Source organism: Cryphonectria parasitica, assembly GCF_011745365.1.
Source record: "Cryphonectria parasitica EP155 unplaced genomic scaffold M406scaffold_5, whole genome shotgun sequence".
Taxonomy (NCBI): Eukaryota; Fungi; Ascomycota; class Sordariomycetes; order Diaporthales; family Cryphonectriaceae; genus Cryphonectria; species Cryphonectria parasitica.
This window is the reverse complement of record NW_024468913.1, coordinates 3,758,833-3,779,311: the sequence shown is the minus strand read 5'-3', so window position 1 is coordinate 3,779,311 and position 20,479 is coordinate 3,758,833. Positions and strand designations below refer to the sequence as shown.

General features: G+C 51.7%; 8 protein-coding genes across 8 annotated transcripts; 3 read left to right on the top strand and 5 right to left on the bottom strand.

Moving 5' to 3' along the window:
- Nucleotides 1–614: 614 nt before the first annotated feature.
- Nucleotides 615–824, bottom strand: M406DRAFT_260166 (uncharacterized protein; the record flags this gene model as incomplete). The annotated part of the gene is made up of 1 exon (XM_040917346.1): nucleotides 615–824. One exon carries the CDS (start codon nucleotides 822–824, stop codon nucleotides 615–617), a length of 210 nt encoding a protein of 69 aa, XP_040776058.1.
- A 3,462-nt stretch (nucleotides 825–4,286) lies between these two features.
- On the top strand, nucleotides 4,287–5,883 carry M406DRAFT_292381 (uncharacterized protein; the record flags this gene model as incomplete). Its single annotated transcript, XM_040919029.1, has 3 exons — nucleotides 4,287–4,469; nucleotides 4,529–5,009; nucleotides 5,135–5,883. The coding sequence occupies 3 exons, from the start codon at nucleotides 4,290–4,292 to the stop codon at nucleotides 5,881–5,883; spliced, it is 1,410 nt and encodes a 469-aa protein (XP_040776057.1).
- A 1,264-nt stretch (nucleotides 5,884–7,147) lies between these two features.
- Nucleotides 7,148–9,019, top strand: M406DRAFT_346861 (fumble-domain-containing protein; the record flags this gene model as incomplete). The annotated part of the gene is made up of 4 exons (XM_040922226.1): nucleotides 7,148–7,213; nucleotides 7,253–7,453; nucleotides 7,589–8,681; nucleotides 8,769–9,019. 4 exons carry the CDS (start codon nucleotides 7,148–7,150, stop codon nucleotides 8,795–8,797), a joined length of 1,389 nt encoding a protein of 462 aa, XP_040776056.1. The 3' UTR covers nucleotides 8,798–9,019.
- Nucleotides 9,020–10,983: 1,964 nt separating this feature from the next.
- M406DRAFT_331403 (uncharacterized protein) lies at nucleotides 10,984–12,859 on the bottom strand (the record flags this gene model as incomplete). The annotated part of the gene is made up of 4 exons (XM_040920627.1): nucleotides 10,984–11,009; nucleotides 11,111–11,136; nucleotides 11,244–11,848; nucleotides 11,942–12,859. 4 exons carry the CDS (start codon nucleotides 12,857–12,859, stop codon nucleotides 10,984–10,986), a joined length of 1,575 nt encoding a protein of 524 aa, XP_040776055.1.
- Nucleotides 12,860–12,950: 91 nt separating this feature from the next.
- Nucleotides 12,951–13,590, bottom strand: M406DRAFT_102334 (uncharacterized protein). Its single transcript, XM_040915002.1, has one exon. The coding sequence runs from the start codon at nucleotides 13,538–13,540 to the stop codon at nucleotides 13,016–13,018; it is 525 nt and encodes a 174-aa protein (XP_040776054.1). The 5' UTR covers nucleotides 13,541–13,590; the 3' UTR covers nucleotides 12,951–13,015.
- Nucleotides 13,591–14,236: 646 nt separating this feature from the next.
- M406DRAFT_234654 (uncharacterized protein) lies at nucleotides 14,237–14,608 on the bottom strand (the record flags this gene model as incomplete). Its single annotated transcript, XM_040915989.1, has 1 exon — nucleotides 14,237–14,608. A coding segment is annotated over one exon (372 nt), but the record flags the coding sequence as incomplete, so codon positions are not given.
- An 828-nt stretch (nucleotides 14,609–15,436) lies between these two features.
- On the bottom strand, nucleotides 15,437–16,357 carry M406DRAFT_331401 (uncharacterized protein; the record flags this gene model as incomplete). The annotated part of the gene is made up of 2 exons (XM_040920626.1): nucleotides 15,437–15,495; nucleotides 15,568–16,357. The coding sequence occupies 2 exons, from the start codon at nucleotides 16,355–16,357 to the stop codon at nucleotides 15,437–15,439; spliced, it is 849 nt and encodes a 282-aa protein (XP_040776052.1).
- Nucleotides 16,358–17,503: 1,146 nt separating this feature from the next.
- On the top strand, nucleotides 17,504–19,424 carry M406DRAFT_356805 (uncharacterized protein; the record flags this gene model as incomplete). Its single annotated transcript, XM_040923528.1, has 4 exons — nucleotides 17,504–17,892; nucleotides 17,976–18,052; nucleotides 18,910–19,130; nucleotides 19,323–19,424. 4 exons carry the CDS (start codon nucleotides 17,507–17,509, stop codon nucleotides 19,389–19,391), a joined length of 753 nt encoding a protein of 250 aa, XP_040776051.1. The 3' UTR covers nucleotides 19,392–19,424.
- Between the last annotated feature and the right edge of the window lie 1,055 nt (nucleotides 19,425–20,479).

The window sequence follows — 20,479 nt, the reverse complement described above, 5'->3', positions numbered from 1 at the left end:
TCCTCAAGCCACGCTACCGCGATTTCATTGCTTATTCAGCCGTTTTGACTAGTAATCACGCGCCAGGTTAGCACAGACTGCTCCATATCTTCAGAAAACCACTGTTTTTGAAGATCTTTGCCCTTGAAGATGATGCCTGGGTCGAGAAGCTAGCCTGTAGCTGTACAGCTTTCAATGAGAGTAACCCAGCTTCTGTCCTAGCTGCTTTTAAGGAATGCCTTCTTTTTTTCAGAGGATCCAAGAACCAGCGAGTTCAGGCCTATCAAAAGTATCAATTCAGGAGCTCTGAGATGAGAATTCCATAGAAATTTACCATATCCAGTCATAATGCCACCCTTATCCACATTTACTGTAAGCTGTGGCTCGATCCACCCATATTCCTTCTCGCGAATGTCGAAATACTAGTTAACAGCTTTCGGAGTGAAGGCATCGTATCTGGTGGCTTCCTGGCGAGTGCCTATTTTATGGCGAATTTGAGGATTTCTCTTCTTGAAGCCCTCTATCCATTTGCAGCCAAGGGCATTGAGATCTCCCTTCTGCTTGAGGAGGGCTCCTACAACACCACGCACAGCAGAAGCTAATGGAGCATATCCTAAGCTCTCCTACTTGATGATTCATCTCAATATCTTCTTTTCCTCAGTAGTAGAAAGGCGTTGTTGAGGTTTCTTTGCTTCTTGAACTGAGGACCCTGCATGCAGCCGATCTGACAGCGTTTGGGGGGCGATTCCGTGTTTCTTGGCTGATTTTCGTAAAGATAAATGGTTATCTATAATATCGAAGAGGGCATCAGCCATATTCTCCTCATTCCAGGCGTGGGAAGGCATTGTGGCTTGCTTGAGGTAGAAGATTGTTGAAGGAAAAGGATCATGGATATGAAGACAGGAAGGAACAGATATTAGCTTCCGGCATTGCCAGAATTGCGTCATAAGGCGTCCAGGCATAGATATAAGTATATCAATAGATTCGTCAATTAAAGGGCTATCTATCTATCAAAACAGTTTCTGAATAGCTTCAATATTGAGGAAATAATATGTAAGTGAGGATGTTGGTATTTGTATGGCGCTGTCGGAAATTAGCTGTCCGGCGGGTACGGGTGTCCGGCAAGGGGGGGTCAGACAGTATTGCGGAGGAAAAGAAAGGTGCATTGTTACAGCCGAGCTAGAAGAAGAGCAGAGCCGAGGCCCGTCCCTTATCGATCATAGTAATTACTCGAGACTTCTCCAACTTGTGGCGGTGATTTTCCTGGCACCGGACGTTGTTGGTGGTGGTGTTGAGGCCCACTTTCCGAAGTGCTTTTCATTTCTGGTGCTGTCCTCTAAGGATAGAGAAGATGACACTGGAGAAGATAGTGCGCTCGGACCCAACGGACGGCCTAGCTTAGCCTTCTACTAGCAACGAACAAAGCAAGTAGTGAAACGGTCCCCTGATGATCCTAACGGCCGCCGAGTGCAAAGAAAGAGAGGGGAAAGAAGAAGCATAGACGTCACATCGACACATCAACATATCAAGACACACAAGACGAGGCTTGCCTGGACGGAGCTGAGAATCGATGCCACCATGCCATTCCAGGCCAAGCGTGACAAGGACTCGAGCACCGTCCATCCACCAAAGGCTTGTCCTCTCGCGGATTGTGGGGCTTTGTGCACGTAGAGGCTCTGCTTGTATCCTTGTTTTGCTCCACTCACACTTCCAGATCAAGTCATCTTCACCCAGATCCACCAGATATGCGAGATGGCCCCTCTTCTCTTTCTCCTCACCAAGCAGAACCGCAAGATGAGCTGGATTATCTCTTGTATTTCGGGCTTGAATTTTGCCGTCATTCGTATCGGATCTGATGAAGGCTCCATTTTGAGGATCCATCTTGGAACCCCCCCCCCCCTCGGTAATGCTACTATGACCACCACTGTCAATGGTTGAACTTCGTACTCCTACCAATGGGATTCAGCAAGTATAGAGATCGAGCTCCACACACCTCCCACGCACGGTTTGCATCTTTGAATGACGTCTCCCCTCCCCCCCACTCTTCTTGCTTTGTCGACATCTGTTTATCGAGTTGGAAGACATGCCGACATCTCTACGTCTTAGGATTTTGGTTCAGCTGAAGAAGCCACGCCACTTGGGAATCACATGTAAACCATATACCCAACAGGTAGGCCTCGTGTGCTATTGCTGTTGAAGAGGAGAAACCATTTCAACAACGTTGAAGATCCGGATGGTCGGGTGCCCTGTCAGATGGCAGAATGACTCGTTGCTTCGGCATCCGTAAAAGCACCAGTCTGTTCCCCCATGATTGACGTGTAACGGGGCACGCGACTCAGCCAGAGATCCATATGGGCCAGCGCCCGTCTGCAAAGGAAGAAAGATGAAGGAAAATAGAGTTTATTTTACATTTGGCCACGTTCCGGGGAAACTTCCTCCTCTTTCGTAGATTACCGAGCATGCCGGTTAGTAAATGTTGGTCGGGAAGGATCAGCCGGGCATCTTGTCGTCATTTTGTTACACTGCAGCAAGATCTGTGTGGCACTGCAGTAAAGGGCACACACACCACACCACACACACACGGTCACACCCACCCTTTCAGCCTTTTGTAGAAATGAAGTCCCTGCTGCTCCTATGACGCCACTCACTCTGAAAGCGAGGGAAGAGGGACAGCTTCAGTCCGCAGCACAATATCAATCACCAAGAGGAATGAGAAGGATTCTTCAGCCCAGAGCATCGGGACCAAAAAGACACTGGAGAAGGCGGCCGACCATTTTCGGAAGGGTAGTGATCATCCCTCATTCCCCTTCCTTTTTAATATCGAATTTTTCCTGCTGGCACCTTTGTTGGTCACAATACGCCGCTCGCTTCAGCCGCAGAGGGGAGATTGCCCATCGGACATGTGCGCCTTTGACCCAATAACTCTCACGATAAAAGTACAGTCAATGTATGACAAGAGCAAACACAAACCCTTGTTCTCCACCACCATCACCACCACCAATAATTCCGCCGGTCGGATCAATCGAGCCGCGGCCGCCCATATATCTATAGTCAGGGACGCCATGGCCAGCGTGTTTCAGAGAAAAGAGAGAAATCGTAGCGAGAGGGGAAGACTAATGCAACCCACACTCGGTGCAGAAAAATCTCGTGGGTTTGGCCCGCCGGCCCAATCGCTCGTCTGTATTACGGGAGCGCCCACAGAGCCGGACTCCGTCAGCTAGGACAAGGGCTGGAGGATTGGTGGTGTTAGTTCATGGTTGGGAGCCAGGGTTTTTCTTTCTGTTTGCGAACGTGAGAACTTGGGGCCCTTTCTACGCAGTAGTCATGCAGGGATTTCCTTTCTTTTTCTTCCGTGTCTGCAAGGGACATGCTGTGTCTTCTTTTACGGCCGTATGGCCACTGCATCTATGCGGCAGCGAGTTGATGATGAGAACGACTTGGGGGGTATAGCAGGCGAGTGAGCTGAGAGTCTCTCAGTTGAGGGCGGTTCAGTCGAAGAGATTGCCCACAGTAAGTTTCCACCGGCAGCTCATGTCCTTATTGGGGACTTGATTCCCGGAACTACGTCACATGAAGAGGAACAAAACAAAGAAACACCATAACAACGATGAAAACAAGAGCAGAAAAAGGAAGAACATCGAGCCAACGAAGCAAATAGGAAGGTCTCATCCGTTGGGAGGACAATCAATGCTCTCTGGCAGTCCCCTTGCTAACCTGGTTTGTTGAAGATTTGCGAGCCGTCCATCGTATCAAGTTTTAGCCCTGGCAAGATACAAGCTACAGCTGTGGCACAAGCGTGGTACCGTTGTACACTATCTTGTAGTACAGAGGGACAGCACTGAGTACTATGGAGAGAGGGGGAGGAGGTGTTCACCGGGCTGGTTCCGCTCGTGCTATGTACTATAGTAGATCACCAGCGCGGTGGAAATCTCCACTCTGGCTGGAGCCAACCTACGGGACCGGCCTCGAGGTGGGATGGGTGGAGACAGGGCAGAACATAGATCGGCCTGTCATGAACTTGATTAAAGATGGTCGTCTGCCATCATCGTAGGTCGCGGTCCCAGAACATGTGCCCTCTCCTCTGCGTCTCATGAAAAAAGAACATCCTTTATTTCACATATTTCGGTCATCAGCTGTATACTCCTTCTTTTCTTGCTATTGTTCGCCTACAAGTAGTTGTTGTGTCTCCAACTGCTTCAGCCACTTACACCTGACTTCTCTCCCTCCTCCTGCTTGGATCCCTCAACCATTCGCTTGAACCACCAATATCATACACACAGTCTTGGTCCCTGTAGACTTCTGAGCCCCTCATGGGTTTCCTTGGCCTCACTTACCGACGCCCGCCGTCGCAACCCATTGGCAGGCCAACAGATGAGGAGAACAACGAGTCACTGGCCCAACAGTCAGTGGCCAGCATCCACTCGGACACATCAATAGGCATCCCAGATGCCTTGCAATTCGACAGGATCATGGACGGCGGCACTTGCCCCGTGAGTTTGTCACCGGCAACCAATCCAGATCGCCAAACAGAGCTGACACTGCTCGACAGCCGTGCACCGTTCGTGACTTCTTAAACTACCTCATCTATATCGAGCACAGCGCGGAGAACCTGCAGTTCCTCCTGTGGCACCGTTCCTACGTGCGGCGCTTCCACAGCGCCGATACGCCCGACCTCGCTCTCGCGCCCGAGTGGACCGAGGAAGAGCAAGATGAAACCTTCGCCAAGCTGCAGAAGGAGTACCGCGACGGGCTCAGGCGCGACCCGGCTTCGGTGGCGGCGGTCCTGAAGGGCACCGATTTCGAGAAAGACAGTAACACCTTTGCCACGGGCAACCCAAGATTCCTCGACAGTCGGACGCCTGTCTTCTTCGAGATGGGAAACAGTAATCCGTTCTCCACGCCCCCCGGGACGCCGTCTCTCAATGATCGGGGCTCATCGAGTGAGTATGGGACTGCCGGATCGCCTGCCGCGGCGAGTTGGCGGAGGCAGGCGAACGAAGCCTTCGCTGCAGTTGGAATCAAAGCGCCATGTAAGTTTGCCGTTCAGGGCCCGACACCCCACAGAGATTCATACGCATGATTAGAGCTGCACACGTGTGTGTGTGTGTGTGTGTGCCACTTGACACAGAAGACGTAGACTAACAGAAGACCATAGTCACCATCCAGCCCTTCCGTGAGGAAATCGATCGCGTGATCGCCACCTACATCATGGACAACGCACCCCGTCAACTCAACCTCTCGGCCCGCGAGCGCCAACAGTTGCTGATCGCCCTCAGCCAGACTACACACCCAACTGCTTTTCGCCAAGTGGAGCGGTCCGTCGAATCGACCCTCCGGATGCAGGCACATCCCAACTTCATCCGATGGTCCATCTGCAACGGCAACCCGGCGCGCGTCTTCTTTGCCAACTTCCTCGGCGCATTCCTCATCGTTGGCAGCCTGGTCGCATACATTCTGCTCTGTCTGAGCAGCGTACCCAGGGGCTATCGCGCCATTCCCGCTGTGGGGATGGTTCTCGGCGTGTCGACACAATGCGCCGCGCTCAAGGGGATGTGCGTCGTGCTGCACGGCATGCACCACCGCCACGTGAGGCCATGGGAGATGTTCGTGGATGAGGAGGTGGAGCTGCGGGAGGACGGCAGCGATGAGAAGGGCTCAGGCCCGCACGGGGCCAGCTCTTCGACATTTAGCAGCTCGAACAGCTACGAGGACCAGCCGTGGGTGGTCAAGTACGAAAAGCGCAATCTCATCCGGAAGGTGTTTGATCGAGAGGTGTGGATTCAAGAGCCTGCGCTCAGGAGTATCCAGGACACCATCTTTGTGCAGGCCATGCTTGTCGCAGCGGTATCGACAGCCATTCTGACGGCAATATTTGTATGTGTTCCTGGCGGTAACTTCTACTGAGTATGGATGGTTGTATGCTTTCTTCTTGTGATACAAATATTCGGCGTATTGTCAAGCGTGGGCTGTCGTGAGGAGTTTGGAGCGAAGCAACTGAGCTCTTATTTCCTGGGCTCGTATGTATCAATAGGGCTTTGGTCGTCACTTTATTATGAAAAGACCAACATAATACAGAACCTGTATCATTACAATGTGTTTTCTTGCACTAGCAGTGCCACTCTTGAGGCACCGTGACTCGAGATGTTAGAACAGGCCAAGGACTGAGATTTTAGGCAAACTCTTCTCGTTGCAGAACCTGGGGGGTGGAGTATGATTGTCTGACTGTCGGCTCGGATTTAGAGTGGGGGATCTGATAAGAATCTGGAAAAATGCCTTATTGCACTAAGTGGAGTAGATTACCATACTTATAGTAATGAAAACTGAAGACATCGTGTGTTTTTTTCCTTGGTTCAATCCGGTATCGGCTGGGGAAAGGCAACGAGGGAATCGTCCGCAGATGGATATTCGCCATAATTAGTACTGTGTGAGTACTGGTATAGACATGAATGAGAATCAGTAATTGTCTATAAGATGACTGATGCAGGATGACAAAAGGATTTTGATGTGAAGACGGACCAAAGAATATTGACATTGCAGAGAGGAAGGAAAGTAAAGGAGATGCTGAATGACATAAGCCAAAACCGCCGTGTAGTAGATTGTCTGCTATATAGAATTAAGCGGGCACGGCAGGCACATGAGACCCTGCCGCGCCGGCTAGCTGGTGGAAGCGGTCCGCTAGCGCCTCCGTGAGGGGTGTGCCTGGCGGGGTCCCGTGGCTACCACAAGGGTTGCGGGGGACCCTACCATAGTGCTGTAGTAAGTATACCGTAGCAACCGTACATTGTAGTACAGCCTCCTCCGTATCCGCTCAACCGAAAAGATGCTGACTGACCACCACCAGCAAACATCTGCTTCCTTGTCTCCCATCTCACTTTGGGACAACAACATGTGTGAGGAGAGCCTTGTCTTCAACCGTTTCTTCAGTATCGTCGGTATATAGCAGTCGGCAGCTAGAAAGTCTGGGGCTGCGATTGACCCATGTTGCCGAGGGCTCGAGGATCAGACCCACCACAATCTTTCCCCGGAAGACATTGAGCAGGTCGCAACCCATTGCCATTGTATCTCGATGCGTCCTTGATCGTCGCATGCGCAGACCCTCGTTCATCCTCCTGACCAACCCGACTTCCTCTAATACCGCAGCCTGCGGTATACACCACAGCCAACAGCCATGACCGAGAGGATACCAGAACCGTCGCAAGACGGCGTCGACACAGGCTCTGCGGCCCATGATCCAGTCGCATTCGCCGAGCAGATTGGTAGGCCAAGGACGGAGACAACGACGGCTGAGATCGACAGCACAATCAACCACCCTGGCAGTGTCAAGATCAACGTGAAAGGCGCCTTCATTGTAGACCAGACCTCGTCATCGCCAACGGGCGCAAACTTCAACGGCTACGGCTCGCAGGACTACCACCAGACCAAGGACATCAGACTGCCCAACCACACGGCGGTGGTGAGTCACATTGCCATCGATGTGAGTCGCCTGGACCCCCCAATATGTATTTACAACGGCTGGCGCGGATGTACGTGGCGTGCCCATTACACTCTGCGCCGCTCCGGCTCTTTTCGTCTGCAGTGTGTTGACCAATCCCTCCTTTCATGCTTTCAGATCGGCGGCTCCCTCGCCAAGCTCGTCTATTTCTCCCGCGAGGCGTTCTCCACAGAGCCTGGCGGGCGCCTCAACTTCATGTCCTTCGAAACCGACCGTATCGACGACTGCATCGCCTTCATGCGCCACCTGAAAGAGCATCAGCAGACCCTCAACGGCTCCAAGCCCGGCCGGCTAACGGTCATGGCCACAGGCGGCGGCGCATATAAATATTACGACAAGATAAAGGACGCGCTGGGCGTCGACGTAATACGCGAGGACGAGATGGAATGTTTGATCATAGGGTTGGACTTCTTCATCACCGAGATCCCGAGGGAGGTGTTCACGTACAGCGAGACGGACCCTATGCACTTTGCGAGCCCGGAGGAGAATATATATCCATACCTGCTGGTGAACATAGGGTCTGGTGTGTCGATGCTCAAGGTCTCCGGCCCCAGGAAATATGAGCGTGTAGGTGGCACGTCGCTGGGCGGCGGCACGCTCTGGGGGCTCCTAAGCCTCCTCACAGGCGCGCGATCGTTCGATGAGATGCTGGACAACGCGGCACATGGCGACAACTCGAACGTCGACATGTTGGTTGGCGATATATATGGGAAAGGCACGGGCTACGGGAAGATAGGGCTGAAGAACACCACCATCGCCAGCTCGTTCGGCAAAGTCTTTCGCATGAAGCGCGAGGCCGAAAATGAGGCAGAGGACATGGGCGGGCTGAGCAACGGGGACCGAGATCACCACATTTCACAAGAAGGCTCACAGGACGCGCAGTCATCAGGCACCGCAGCAGTACCTGCCCCGACGCCAGCCGAGGCATCCCGCTTCTCTTCCGCAGACGTCTCCCGGTCTCTCCTTTACGCCATCTCCAACAACATCGGCCAGCTCGCCTTCCTACAGAGCCAGGTTCACGGCTTAGCAGACATCTACTTTGGTGGCAGTTTTATCAGGGGCCACCCACAGACGATGAACACGCTTTCATATGCCATCAAGTTCTGGTCCAAGGGCGCCAAGCAGGCTTACTTCTTGAGACACGAGGGCTACTTGGGCTCTGTGGGCGCGTTCCTCAAACGGCAGCCGAGGAATTGGGGACGCCGAGGAAGTTTTGAAGAGGGCAGCTCGCTAGGCCTGGAGTCAAGGATGGCGGGCCGGGCGGATGAAAATGCCATCGTGGACACACCGCAGTCAGCGCCGATGGAGTATCCAGGGTCGACATAGGCTGCGCCATTCACAAAAGAAGAGCAGATGGGATTGTGCTCATGCATCCGCGAACCAGGCGTCGGAATGATTCAGAGCACACACACACACACATAGATTTCCGTCGAATTTTCTGTCACAAGTGACATTGGGCTGAAAATTGTGCTACATACTAGATCCACGCATCATCTTGTCATCATACATATTATAATTAAACCAAATCTTGAATACTATGCTTCTAGAACATAGCACAGTCAATATCCCTCGCAGGCGCGCGTCATGACATTGCCCTCGAAGGAGAGCCTTCCCACAAGCTCCCTCGCCGACGATATGAAACAGCTTAGGCGTGCTTATTGACAAGTGATGTCCGAGCCCGGCAGTTGCAGGTGGAATCAAGACGCGTCGACATCATCATCATCACTCCACACAAAACATCTAGGCCACTCTCTGGCAGCCCCAAGCTTCTGAACTGTTGGCCTGACATTTGCAGATCGGTCAACATACCTTTGGTGCGCATCCGAGCTAGGTCGTGTAGCGCTGACCCTCCCACGTCCGTGACATCACGACCACCACGCGCGTGCACCTGATCTGGAGACGTTGAGTCAACGGTTCCTACGCCTTGTCCACTCCATGGGTCTCGACTGCCGCTGTCACATCCGGTACAACAGAACATTATGAGGTGTTTGAGAAGCATAAATAGGACTCGACTGTCCCTTCAAGTTGAATCTGGTTCTTCTCTTCTTTTCCTCAGGGGCGGCGGTGGACACAGCCCAGGAGTCAAGGCTCCCAGGAGCTAATTACAGGCAAGTCTTCCCTGCGCACTGAAGCATTTGACCTTGACTTTCATTTCAAACAGGATTGTCTCCCTTCTTATCACACGCTGTTCTCTTCTTCTTTTTGTTAGGAGCAGCAATGGAAATACAGGCAAGTACTCTCCGTCTACTCAGTTCACCCTATCTTGTATTTACATTAGGACTGATCACACATGCACACTCTCAAGGCTCTATCTTTCCAGTCTGCTCTTCTCTCTAACCAACGGTCAAGCTCCTATCTTCTATTGATATTCTAGCTCACTTAATTCTCCCTCCTCTTTTCTTCACCAATTTGTTTCAACTTACATTCTCTCTTTTTTATTCTCTCTTCTCTTCTTTCGCCTCTTTGTTTGACCTTACTTACTATTCTATTCTCTCACCTTATTATTTTAACCCACATTCTCTCTTCGTTACTTTTCTTACTCTCTTCTTCCGCCATTCCATGTTGCCTCAAGTTCTTTTCCCTTCAATGTTCTCCTCCCTCATGTGCTCTCCCTCTCATGTACTCTTCTCCTCAAGTATGTACTTTGCTTGTCTGTCCGCCTTCTGCACTGACTATCCTTCTACTGTACCTACTCTGCTCCTCCTGTACTATATGCTTTGCTTTTTTAGATATCTCCTCTTCATGTAATGCTTTTCTCCTTCTTCTCTTACTTTCTTCCTCTTACTTTCTTTCTCCTACTTTTTTTCTCTCTTCGTGTGCCCTCCTCTCATGTCTTGCTTGCTTTATGTATTTTTCTTTTCTTTTCTATGTTATTACTCTCTTTTCGTATTTCTCTTGTATAATTATTTACTGCCGTCTACGCTTATCTCGGTTCAATTCACGTTCTGTTTTTTTTCTTGCCGTGTTTCCCCCTTCCTGTCTTCTTTTCAACTTATGTTCTTCTCTTGCTATAGTCTCTACCTTTTCTTCTTCTAAGTTCTCTCTCTCCCTCCCCCCAAGTGGAAATCATTTGTCCAGGTGGAGTGGTTTCTGTAAGTGGGAGAATTCTCTGTCCAAGTGGAACTGTTGTCAAAGCGGAATCCCTGACATATTATTGACTCTTCAAATCGTTCTCGTCCTTATTATTTCAATTGATGAAGCAAGTTGCTTTCAAACTCTGGTTCTGTACTGCTATTCCGTCCTTGTTCTTGTTTTCCTGTCTGCGTTGAATTTTGCTGACATAACGCTGCTGTGGAACGTGAAGAATCTTGTGATCTGGCGTTGGCTCTTCCTTCTGCTATCCTCTTGAGCCTGTGTTCCAGCATAGACCGTCCTTCTTCGGGGTAGTCGCCTCACACCTGTGTCAGAGTTTGAGCACATCCTCAATATTTTTTTATTTTTATTCTATTTCGACAGATAGCCTGGACAAAGGGGGCGTTGAAGAGGTGGACCTTCACCTTTCCTACCCGGTGTCACTGGTTAAAGTACATGTAAATATCTATACAACATGTAGCAGTTCCTGTATGTGGGATTAAGATTTTCAAGTGAACATAGTGATGGGTGATTCGTTTCTGCTATAAGAAAAGAAGACAGATGTACGACGTGCAGATGACCTCCTCTTAAATCTGTATTGAGCAGTCGGTTTATGCTTGCCTTTCGGATCATTGTTCACGCTGGTCACGCGCCCATCTTCGTATTTGCAAGAGAAGTTTTTCTGACCTTCCTTACTCACTCATCAAAGAAATGCCGGTCTCCAAAGACATCAGGGTCCTCCTGGCTGTTTCCACCACCCTTATCAGAAGCCAATACCTCGCTAGCCGCGTTCGGGTTGACATCTTCCACAGCCCCATCCAGGCTCGCCGTTGCAAAGTTCCACTCGCCATCGACAATATCCTCCCTTTCGCCCACGCCATACGCCCTCCGGCCCATTTCGTCGTTGTTCCACCTGGCGTCAAAGCCCATCGGCTTGACAGCAATCGGCAGGTCCGAGTACAAGTGGTTATCCGGCTGGGTGCGAGTCACGCCGCTCCCCCCTCTGACGATGACACCGCCCTGATCACCGATAGGGAGCGAGATGACCGTGCTCGGCTTGTTGATGCTTTTGTTACGCGGCCACACACTGGTGGTGCAGCACTGGTGCTTGATCGTGCATGGGATGATGCATAGTGGGATCTGTGGGGATGGGAAGACGCAGTGAATCTCGTGCGCCGCGCCGATCGGGCACTCGTGATCAAGTCGATGGTGATGCGTCGGGTAAGGATTGTCGACCGACGGGCGGTTGGTGATGAAGAAGGTACGGGGTGGGGTGGGACATGTATCCTTCGGAAGGTTGCAAATCTGTTTCTGAAGTCACGGCCCTGTCAGTTCAATGTGCCATTACAATCATGGCCCATATGCACGCTGCCACAAGATCTCGGGTCCTGTACATACAGGTTCGATAATAGTCGACTGCTTGTTTAGGACCGCCATGCCTTTAGCCCAGAGTTCCTCTGCATCTCGGTCAAAGTCTGGGTCGTTCTCGATTCCGATGATCATGTCGTTATCAGCGTTAGCAGGAGTGGCGCCTGAAGCTGAGCTTTCCGGAACTACTGCTTGTAGGCTCGGCATCGTTGGAAGACTAGACAGGGGCGTCTGCTGCGCAAGCGGTGAGTACTCGTTGATAGGTGACTGCAAAACCCCAGTCAACGCCCAACGGAAGAGCTTCTCCGCCGTTCTCCTGCCGTCTGGTGAGATGCTCAAATTCTGGTACTTGAAAAGTTCTTTTTCCACGAGCTCCTTGATTTCCAATTGCGAACCACGAGAAGCAGCAGAAGCAGAGGAAGGCTCATTGCTCTGAGACAACCGCTGCACAATGGCCAGGACATATAGCTTCTTGTCGTTCGCGTTCCTCTTGGGTGGGCCCGAAATTGTGAGGACCTCCTGTTCGTTCGCCCTATGATCCAATTTGCGATACCTGGGTACCCAACAAGCCGCCTGCAAGTCGATCACAAGGTCCTCCCAGGTACGAAGGTTGACGACTTTGATCTTGGACGGGTCCAAGTTGGACCCGGGATTCCAGCTCAGATCTCTGAGCCAGACCAGATCTCCCTTGAGATAGCGTCGGCCCGGGTCAGACTGAAGCAGTATTCCATGGGCGTGTGTTCCATGCGGTGGATCATTTGTTGGAATTAGATTCTCAGGCAGTTTGAAGCTGACCTCGTTATTATTCGCTCCTAGGTCTTGTCGAACTAGAAGCATTCCACCTCTCTCCCCGTCATGCTGCACTGGAGACTGTAAGAGGAAGGGGCTCTGGCCATTTGGGAAGGCCAGTCGGTAGTCCTGCACGTCGACGGTGATGTTCGCCTCCATGATGGCCTGCCTCGAAGTGTATGGAGACCTAGAAGCATAGCAGGTTCGAAAGTGGTAGCCGAGCGAGCTGGCATTTATATATTGTGGTGAGAAGAGTTGGATACGGAGAAGCCGTGTTCACCTCGATAAGAGTGCCCGGAATAAGAAGTAGGAAAATCATGGAACTGGATCCAGGCCCAAACCAGGCGCCACATTTGGAATGTCGATACCGGGCTTGAGTCCCTTCTCCAAGGAGTTGAAAGAAAACCAACGAAAGCGCACGTGGAAACTCTCAGGCTGCTGCATCCAAATAAAAGGTACGTGGAGCGCATCAAGTCCTGAGGTACATATCTTGTTGATTGCAACACAAAACATCAAAGGAGAAGAAGGTGAAGAAGCAAAAGGAAATGCAGAAAAGGTAGATACCTGATCACTTTTACAACCTGAGTTCTGAAGTTCTCGGAGAATTAATTGCCCATCGAGCTGGATAACTTGAGAGGATATTGATCGTTCATCTAGGATCGACAGGGGTCCTCGAGCTGCATGTGCCGAGTGCGCTCTCTTCGAGTTTGAGCGCAAAGGGTATATATTTGTGGTAATAGTCTCGCCATGGCAGGGTGGAGCAAGTGCAGGCCATATGATCACAGGCATTGCAACCCAGAGCAGGATTCCACTTCTGCAGCCCGCAGCATGCTGGCGCATAGTTCTCGCGCTTTGGATATATGAGCTCGGCTCGGGCCCTTCGCCTTACCACCAGATCGCCAGTCCCCTGGCAGCCCTGTCAGGGAGGAGATCCGGATCCGAAAACTTCGTGGAGATCGGATGGTCTAGCCACTAGGTCGTATACCAATGTGGCCCAGGGGAATAATTGTGTCATGGATAAACAAACAACTACAAGGGAACTCGACAGACAGACCTATCTGGTTGGGCCTTGCCCAATGGAGTTTGAAGTCTGACATGCAGAAATATGTCAAAGTAGCTAGGCCGAATACAGCAAACCACAAATCGGCGGTGCCGAAACGCACTGGTTGCTAAGGCTGCTCCCACATGAGCCGTACTGACTTTGGTCGTCGTAAAATAGGACATCTTTTGATTTGGAGTCAGCAGGTCTCGGCTGTCACATTCCCAAGTCGATTCTGAAACGCACCGCATACTTTACTGTCAAAATGTGCAGCTCGCAGCCGGGGGCACTTTTGTCCCCACATGCCGATGAAGGTTATCTAGAATTCGTGGAATTTTTTTGCCAGACCGAAGAAGCCCTTCGTCGAAGATCGTGACACAGCGTAGTGGTTGAGTCAGGTTTGTTTACCTGTAACCGTCCCGGTTGCCTTTTCAGCTACTCTTGTCCCGAGAGTCAGGGTTGTCTTCCCTCTTGTCCCTTCTCGACAAGACATCAGCAATCCACTCCTCCACTTGCTGATCTGCTGCCTCATCCACAGCCCCATTCGTCCCGTATAGCTTGCTTCTCGCCTTCCTCCGCAGGTCTTCCACGTTTGAGATGTTAAAGGCAAACATGACGCCACCCGTCATCATGACCCCAAAGCTGAAAACGTTCAGTGTTGCCAAACCCAACGCCTCTATCGCCACAAGTTGATCCTCTCCTTTCTCTGCCTGGGCGCGTGGCGGTGGCCTTGGACCGTGATGACTCGGCTGGTAAAATTTGGGGTAGGCGTCGACCATCTTGCGAGCAACAGCGCGTCGAGAGATGAGGGCTGAGGCCGTCAGGAAGCCTGCACCAGCGAAGAATAAACCAAGCTGCTTTGCTCCGCGACGGAAATTATCTTCGCGAGTACGTGGAGGTTCGGGTGGAATCGGTGACTGTACGACTTGCGGCGGGCTTGATATCTGCGGGACCTGTCGCGCTTCTTCCTGCTGTCGCAGCTTAATAAGGCGGTTCAGTTCCTCCTTCTCGAGACGCAGAAGCTCCAGCTGGTATCTTTGAAGATCAAGATCTCTTTTGCGCCGCTCCTGTTCTTCATTGGGAGAAGGTGTTGCTGTGGATGTGGCTGAGAACGAGGGTGTGTCGGAGCCCTTGGCCGTAGCCGCTGAGGAAAAAGGCCAGCCCCAGCCCATTTCGACCTGGAAAATAGCGACGATCTTGGTGGAGGATAGTGTGTTGTCTAATGGTCTAAAACAAAGGGCGACGGCGCCACCCCAGTATCTTACAGCGTGTGTGAGGAAGAGAGAGAGAGAGAGAAACGATTGATTGATTGCTGGCGATATTTCAAAGTTATGGAATTCGGGGTAGCTCCGCCTCACGTTGGGACCTTCCGCAAGGCCGTCTTAGCCTAGTATCGAAGGTATGCAACAATCGAAGCTAAATCATACTATGCGCTTTATTGCTGTAAGAGGTATACAGAAAAAGCAACTTCAAGTCATCCCAGTCCCAGTGTCATCAGCACCTTCTCCATTACGCCAAAAATGCACAGCATCTCTCGCAAGGCAGGCAGGAAGGGGGCCAAAGAGAGCTAGGCAGCCGTCTCTTGCCGTCCCAACAACTCAACTTGATTGGCAAGGACCTGCTTTGAAAAGAAGACTTGCCAGCACGGCACTGCCGCCATCACTTCTGTCTTTTGTCGTCGCCGTCACTAATCGTCGTCACCATTGCTGATCCCAGTTGTTGAATCTCTTTAGGTTGAGATAGACCTTCGCAGCATCTGGGCAGACAAGTCAGTGAGGGGTCTCTTGCTGCGAAGAAGTCGTCATCACAGGCCTCTCTAATGTCTCACCTTCGTTTTGCTGTGCAGCGTACTCGTTGGCGATTAGCCGGTGCCCATACACAGAAGTGTTGTGGATTAGGAAAGGGCTCAACATCTTCTGGCCGTGCAACAAGAATTCTACGGGGAACTGGTGCACAGGTGCGATGACCTCGGGCCTCAGGTGCTTCTTGCTCCGCTGATAGGTCACCTCGCTGTCCAAGACAATATGGTCCCGCCAGTCTTTTCGTGCCAGGACCATCTCCATCTCTTCCAGGTAGTCCTGAAGATCTTCCGGGAAGGTTAGGTTGGCGATAACGTGCAAGATCTGCAGCATGTATCTGACATACTCGAACCGCACAGATCGTGGCCACGGGTGTTTTTTAAAGAAGGCTTCGTCACCGACACTGACTTCCCACATTGCATGACATTTCCTGACCTCGACGAGAGATTCCACGAGTTCTTTGTGCAGGAGAAAGGTTGTTTCTGAGGCTCGCGGCTCTAGGGCCTCCAGCCTGTCTTTGAGTTTCGCAAGTATCTCATAGGCTCGGATCAGAGGCGGTCCGGCGCATCGACAGAATAGTTTCAGAGTCCTGTCGGCACGTTCTCTCGGCTGCAGTTTCTCCTGTCTGGCTTGCAGGGCCTTGACGTCTCTGAGCTCTGGCAACCTCTGGAGCGTCTGCAATACATATTGACAAGAGACTACACGAGGTTTGGGTCGTGGAGAGGGGAGGATGGCGTTATTTCCCAGGCATGGGTCCTCATAGCCCAGGACTCGCAGATGCCAATCAAGATAAAGGTTTCTGAGAAGGCTGAAGTTCATGATCGGCCGAGAATGAGTTTGGAGGCTCCGAAGGTCTAGACTCGAAGCACAAACAAAACAAAACCCACCAAAACTCGGTAGTTGCCAATGACAGCCGGCAAGGGGCCATCTGTTATACTTGCGGAGTGCGGACGCCAGACGGGTACAGGACACTGATGATGTGTCTCAGCAGAGGCCGCAAGTTGGGTGTTCCCGATTGATCATCGTCCGCATCAGCCGGCCTTTGCTTTTGCATCTGTCAAGGGGGATGAAGAACTGACAGTGACAGGCAGATAGGTGCAGTCCAGGATTGCACTAATGCGTGGATGGAAAAAGAAACAATGTGAGATCGACGAGAGCACCTTCTTTTCCCCAAGCAGCAGTGCGGTAGGCCAAGATTCTACGAATCCGTTCCAGCAGAGGCACTCTACTAAGCAAAGCTAAACGCATAATGAGTTGTCTGATAATCTCGCTTCCATGGCCGTTATTGCTTTGTCGTGAGGCCGTCCAATGGACGCGGCTTGGGTGAAGCCCAACACAGCATAGTGGCTGCGGGCCCGGCACGATGGTGGAGGCCTGGTGGGGAAGAATGGGCTCTATCTCCAAGTACTCTAACGTTACGTCGCCGAATCTCAATCAACAGGCAAGTCAAGTAAGTCACTTTCACAGCAGCACGACCAAACTCCTCCTCTCAGGCCTCTCAACGCCACGGCTTCTTCTTGCACGTTGTCAGTCCCATCGGTTTGCCAGTCACCTCAAACATAATCCTTGGCGAGTCGTAAAACCGCAGGTCCCCGGTGTTCTAGAACCACACGAGAAAATAGGCTCCTTGACAGACAAACGTCTCGGGGCGGGAGGGAGAAGAGACAAAAAGGCGCCACGTTGTCAATTCCTTCGTCGCATCGAACCTGCTTCGACTGAAGGCTGAAGACGTCACGCTCCACCTATCCTGCATCCTACACGGGTACCCAACTGAGGGCGAGATGAGTTTCTTTTGATGCTGCCTGTCAGCATACATAGGTCAGGGCACTCAAAAGCACGAGTGACCATTACCCGCCACCCACCACCGGGGCAGGCGGCCCACTTCCGACGCTCTATCGGCCCAACTTTGGTCGAGCCTTACTTAAGACTCTCATTAGCACAGAATATTACGACCCCATCACGGCACAGATGCCCAGCATGCCCAAGGAGAGACGGCCCACGAAGCCTGCCTCCAAGGCAAAGGGCCCCGTCGCAGGAGCACCAATAACCCCAACATCTTTGCCCGCCTGGCCTGCCTTCAGGCCGCCTCTGCCCCTGGCTGATCTCGCGCCCGAGGCCATGCTCGACTCGAGAGTCCTGCTCGTCCGAAACTTCTGGCCCAAGTCACTTTGCCGGGACTACGTCTCGTTCCTAAGGACCCTTTCGCTTACCACCACCCCAGGCAAGCCCAAGCGCGGCGAGGCCGCTCGGGTCAACGATCGTTTTCAGGTGCTGGACCAAGTTTTTGCCAAGAGGCTGTGGCTTGCTACAGGCCTCAAGGATGTCTTGATGGCGGACGAATGGAATGGTCTGTGGTAAGTTGCCGATCCGTGGCAGAATCAAAGCATAGCTTGGCTATTTGCATATAGCTGATGTACCAATACCTCATCTTCTCCAGGGGCGGTGACGTCGTAGGCTTGTCTCCCAACATCCGGGTGTATCGGTACTCACCTGGACAGTTCTTTGATGCACACTGTAGGTGAAACTACTGAGGTGGGATCATTGATGTGCTCCCTCCGTTCTTCTCTTCTTCTTCTTCTTCTTCTTTCCCTTTCTTGTCATTTTTCACTTATGACCTCCCCAAAGCCTCGCATCTATACGATCTATTACGGTATGTTCCCCGTTGGTTGTAATCTGGTTATCGTCTTCCCAATGCCCGATGCCTATCGGGTTCCCTTGAGGGCTGTCTCCCACACCACTGGTCTTACTCGAGATGCAAGATCGTTAGCGCTTTTTTATCGCCTACCTCTCTGCCTTTCTCGTACAGCCTGCGGCTCTGCGGGCTCACTGCCTGCCACTAATGGCTTTTTGGTTGGATCTCGGATACACCATGGGTCCATTGAGTCGCGAAGATGCTCTCACACACAGTCAAACGCGGGACCCTGTTGATAGGCCACGCATGTCCGCCTCATTTGTTTTATTTGATTTTTTCTTCTCCTACAAGACGACAGCAGGGGAAAGGCATTCGCCACCCTCATCACCCAAACACAGCCTCAAAAAGCTATTTGAAGAGTTCCCGACAAGGGGGTCAAGGGGTTGGCGGAAACGCCGTGCGTCGTCATCCAACTATCTGCACGCACGCACCCACGCACACAAGCCCAAGCGGGCGGCTCGGCTGCTTGGTTTGTTGCAGGACGCTGTCACGTTTCGATCCTAGCGACTTGCCGACGTGCATACAGTTTTACAGAAGCACAGCACACCGCCGTGAAGAAAAATCAAGGAGCTTCCCAAACAAGAAAAAATCACAGACAGAATTGGTGTGACCCTATGGTCTTCGGCTATTCATAAAGTTTCCCATCTGACCATGTCCTCACTAACCAACGCCTCTGCAGATGACGACTCGAATGTTGTACAAATCGAGTCAGACCACGGACCGGTCGTCACCAAGACGACATGGACACTGCTACTATATCTTACCTCTGCAGCTGATGGATGTCAAGGCGGTGAGACAGTGTTCTTCCCACATGATAGGAGGGTAACAAAAGAAGAGGTTGCCGTCCCGCCCGAGACTGGGATGCTTCTTCTTCACAAACATGGCAACGACTGCATGCTGGTGAGCCAATTCCATGCCTGCTCCGTCACGGCGCCTGAGACAAACCGGCTATCTCTCACTCCCCCCCCCTTTTTTTTTTTTCTTCTTCTTCTCTTCTTTCTTCCTCTCATACTGTATCATCTCAACGCTTGCCCCCCCCCCCCGGTTACAGCGCAGATCACTCAGCTAATGCAATGCTATACAACACAACAGCATGAAGGAAGGGAAGTCACTGCTGGCGAGAAATGGATCATCCGTAGTGACCTTTGCGTGCGAAGATAAAGGAGAAAAAGGAGACATATGCCCTACGTGTCCGTCCTTGACGCAGGGTTGGGGTGGGCCTGGCAAAGACCTTTTCTAGCGCCTCATCTTTTCAGATATGGCAAGCCGAAGCTCTCACGGGATGTTCAGCCCCCAAGCGGGGTGAGGATCAAGTGATCCGCAAAGGTGAATCTTGGCTGGGTCAGCTTCTGGTTTCAGCTTTCTTCGAAACTATTAGGCGGGGCATGGAGACCACCTGATGATAGGTCTTCCATCAGACCCCTTTTAGATCAGAGAGAGAGCGAGAGCGAGAGGGAGAGAGGGAGAGGGAGAGAGACGGAGAGGGAGAGAGAGAGAGAGAGAGAGAGAGAGAGAGAGAGAGAGAGAGAGAGAGAGGAGAAATGCACGATCTGTCCACGTGGACCTCGCTTCTCCATGTACGCCAGATCATTCCCTGCACCACCAACTGAGGTAGCATTAGACTCCAAGCCTATCTACGAACCCCTCCCAGGCAGCAGTTTGAGGTCGTCGGCCTACATTGGCATGATAAATTTGAGAATAGCTTCCCCTCTTCTGCTCCACCTCCTTCGCCCTCGTGCGCTATCCTTTCAGGTCCCTTGGCTGTTGTTGGTTGCTTTTGGCAGATATATGAGCCGTAACTGACCGTCGTGGCGCCCGTCCACTTGAAATTCTTCGGCATCCTGCAAGGGATGATTTCGATAAGAATTCTTGCAGGTGGCTCTTGACACCACCCGTGTGTCCTCGTGATACCAACGCTCGGTGTGGGTCCCCCATAACCAGTGACCCTTGAAACTCCCGGAACCAAGGCTTTGGACTCGTGGATGAAAAAATGCCAATACATCACACCAATGGTCTTGAGAAGTCGAACATGATACCGCTCAAGGGCGTAAGATTCAACAGCAAATTGAACTCCTTGGTGCCTGGATTACTGTGAGGCCAGATGGGCATTGTACCTATTGTCAAACCTCTTTGTTTGTCCTTCAAGCTGTCAGGGTAACTAGTCCAACCTCTCCTCTTCTGAGGAATTAGAGCCCACAACGAAGGCAAAGTGACAACACAGCAATGAATAACATTATCACACAAGCTTT

Bases quoted from the DNA above. Each gene is read 5' to 3' on its own strand.
- M406DRAFT_102334 (XM_040915002.1), bottom strand. From the start codon at position 13,540: ATGCGCCAGCATGCTGCGGGCTGCAGAAGTGGAATCCTGCTCTGGGTT.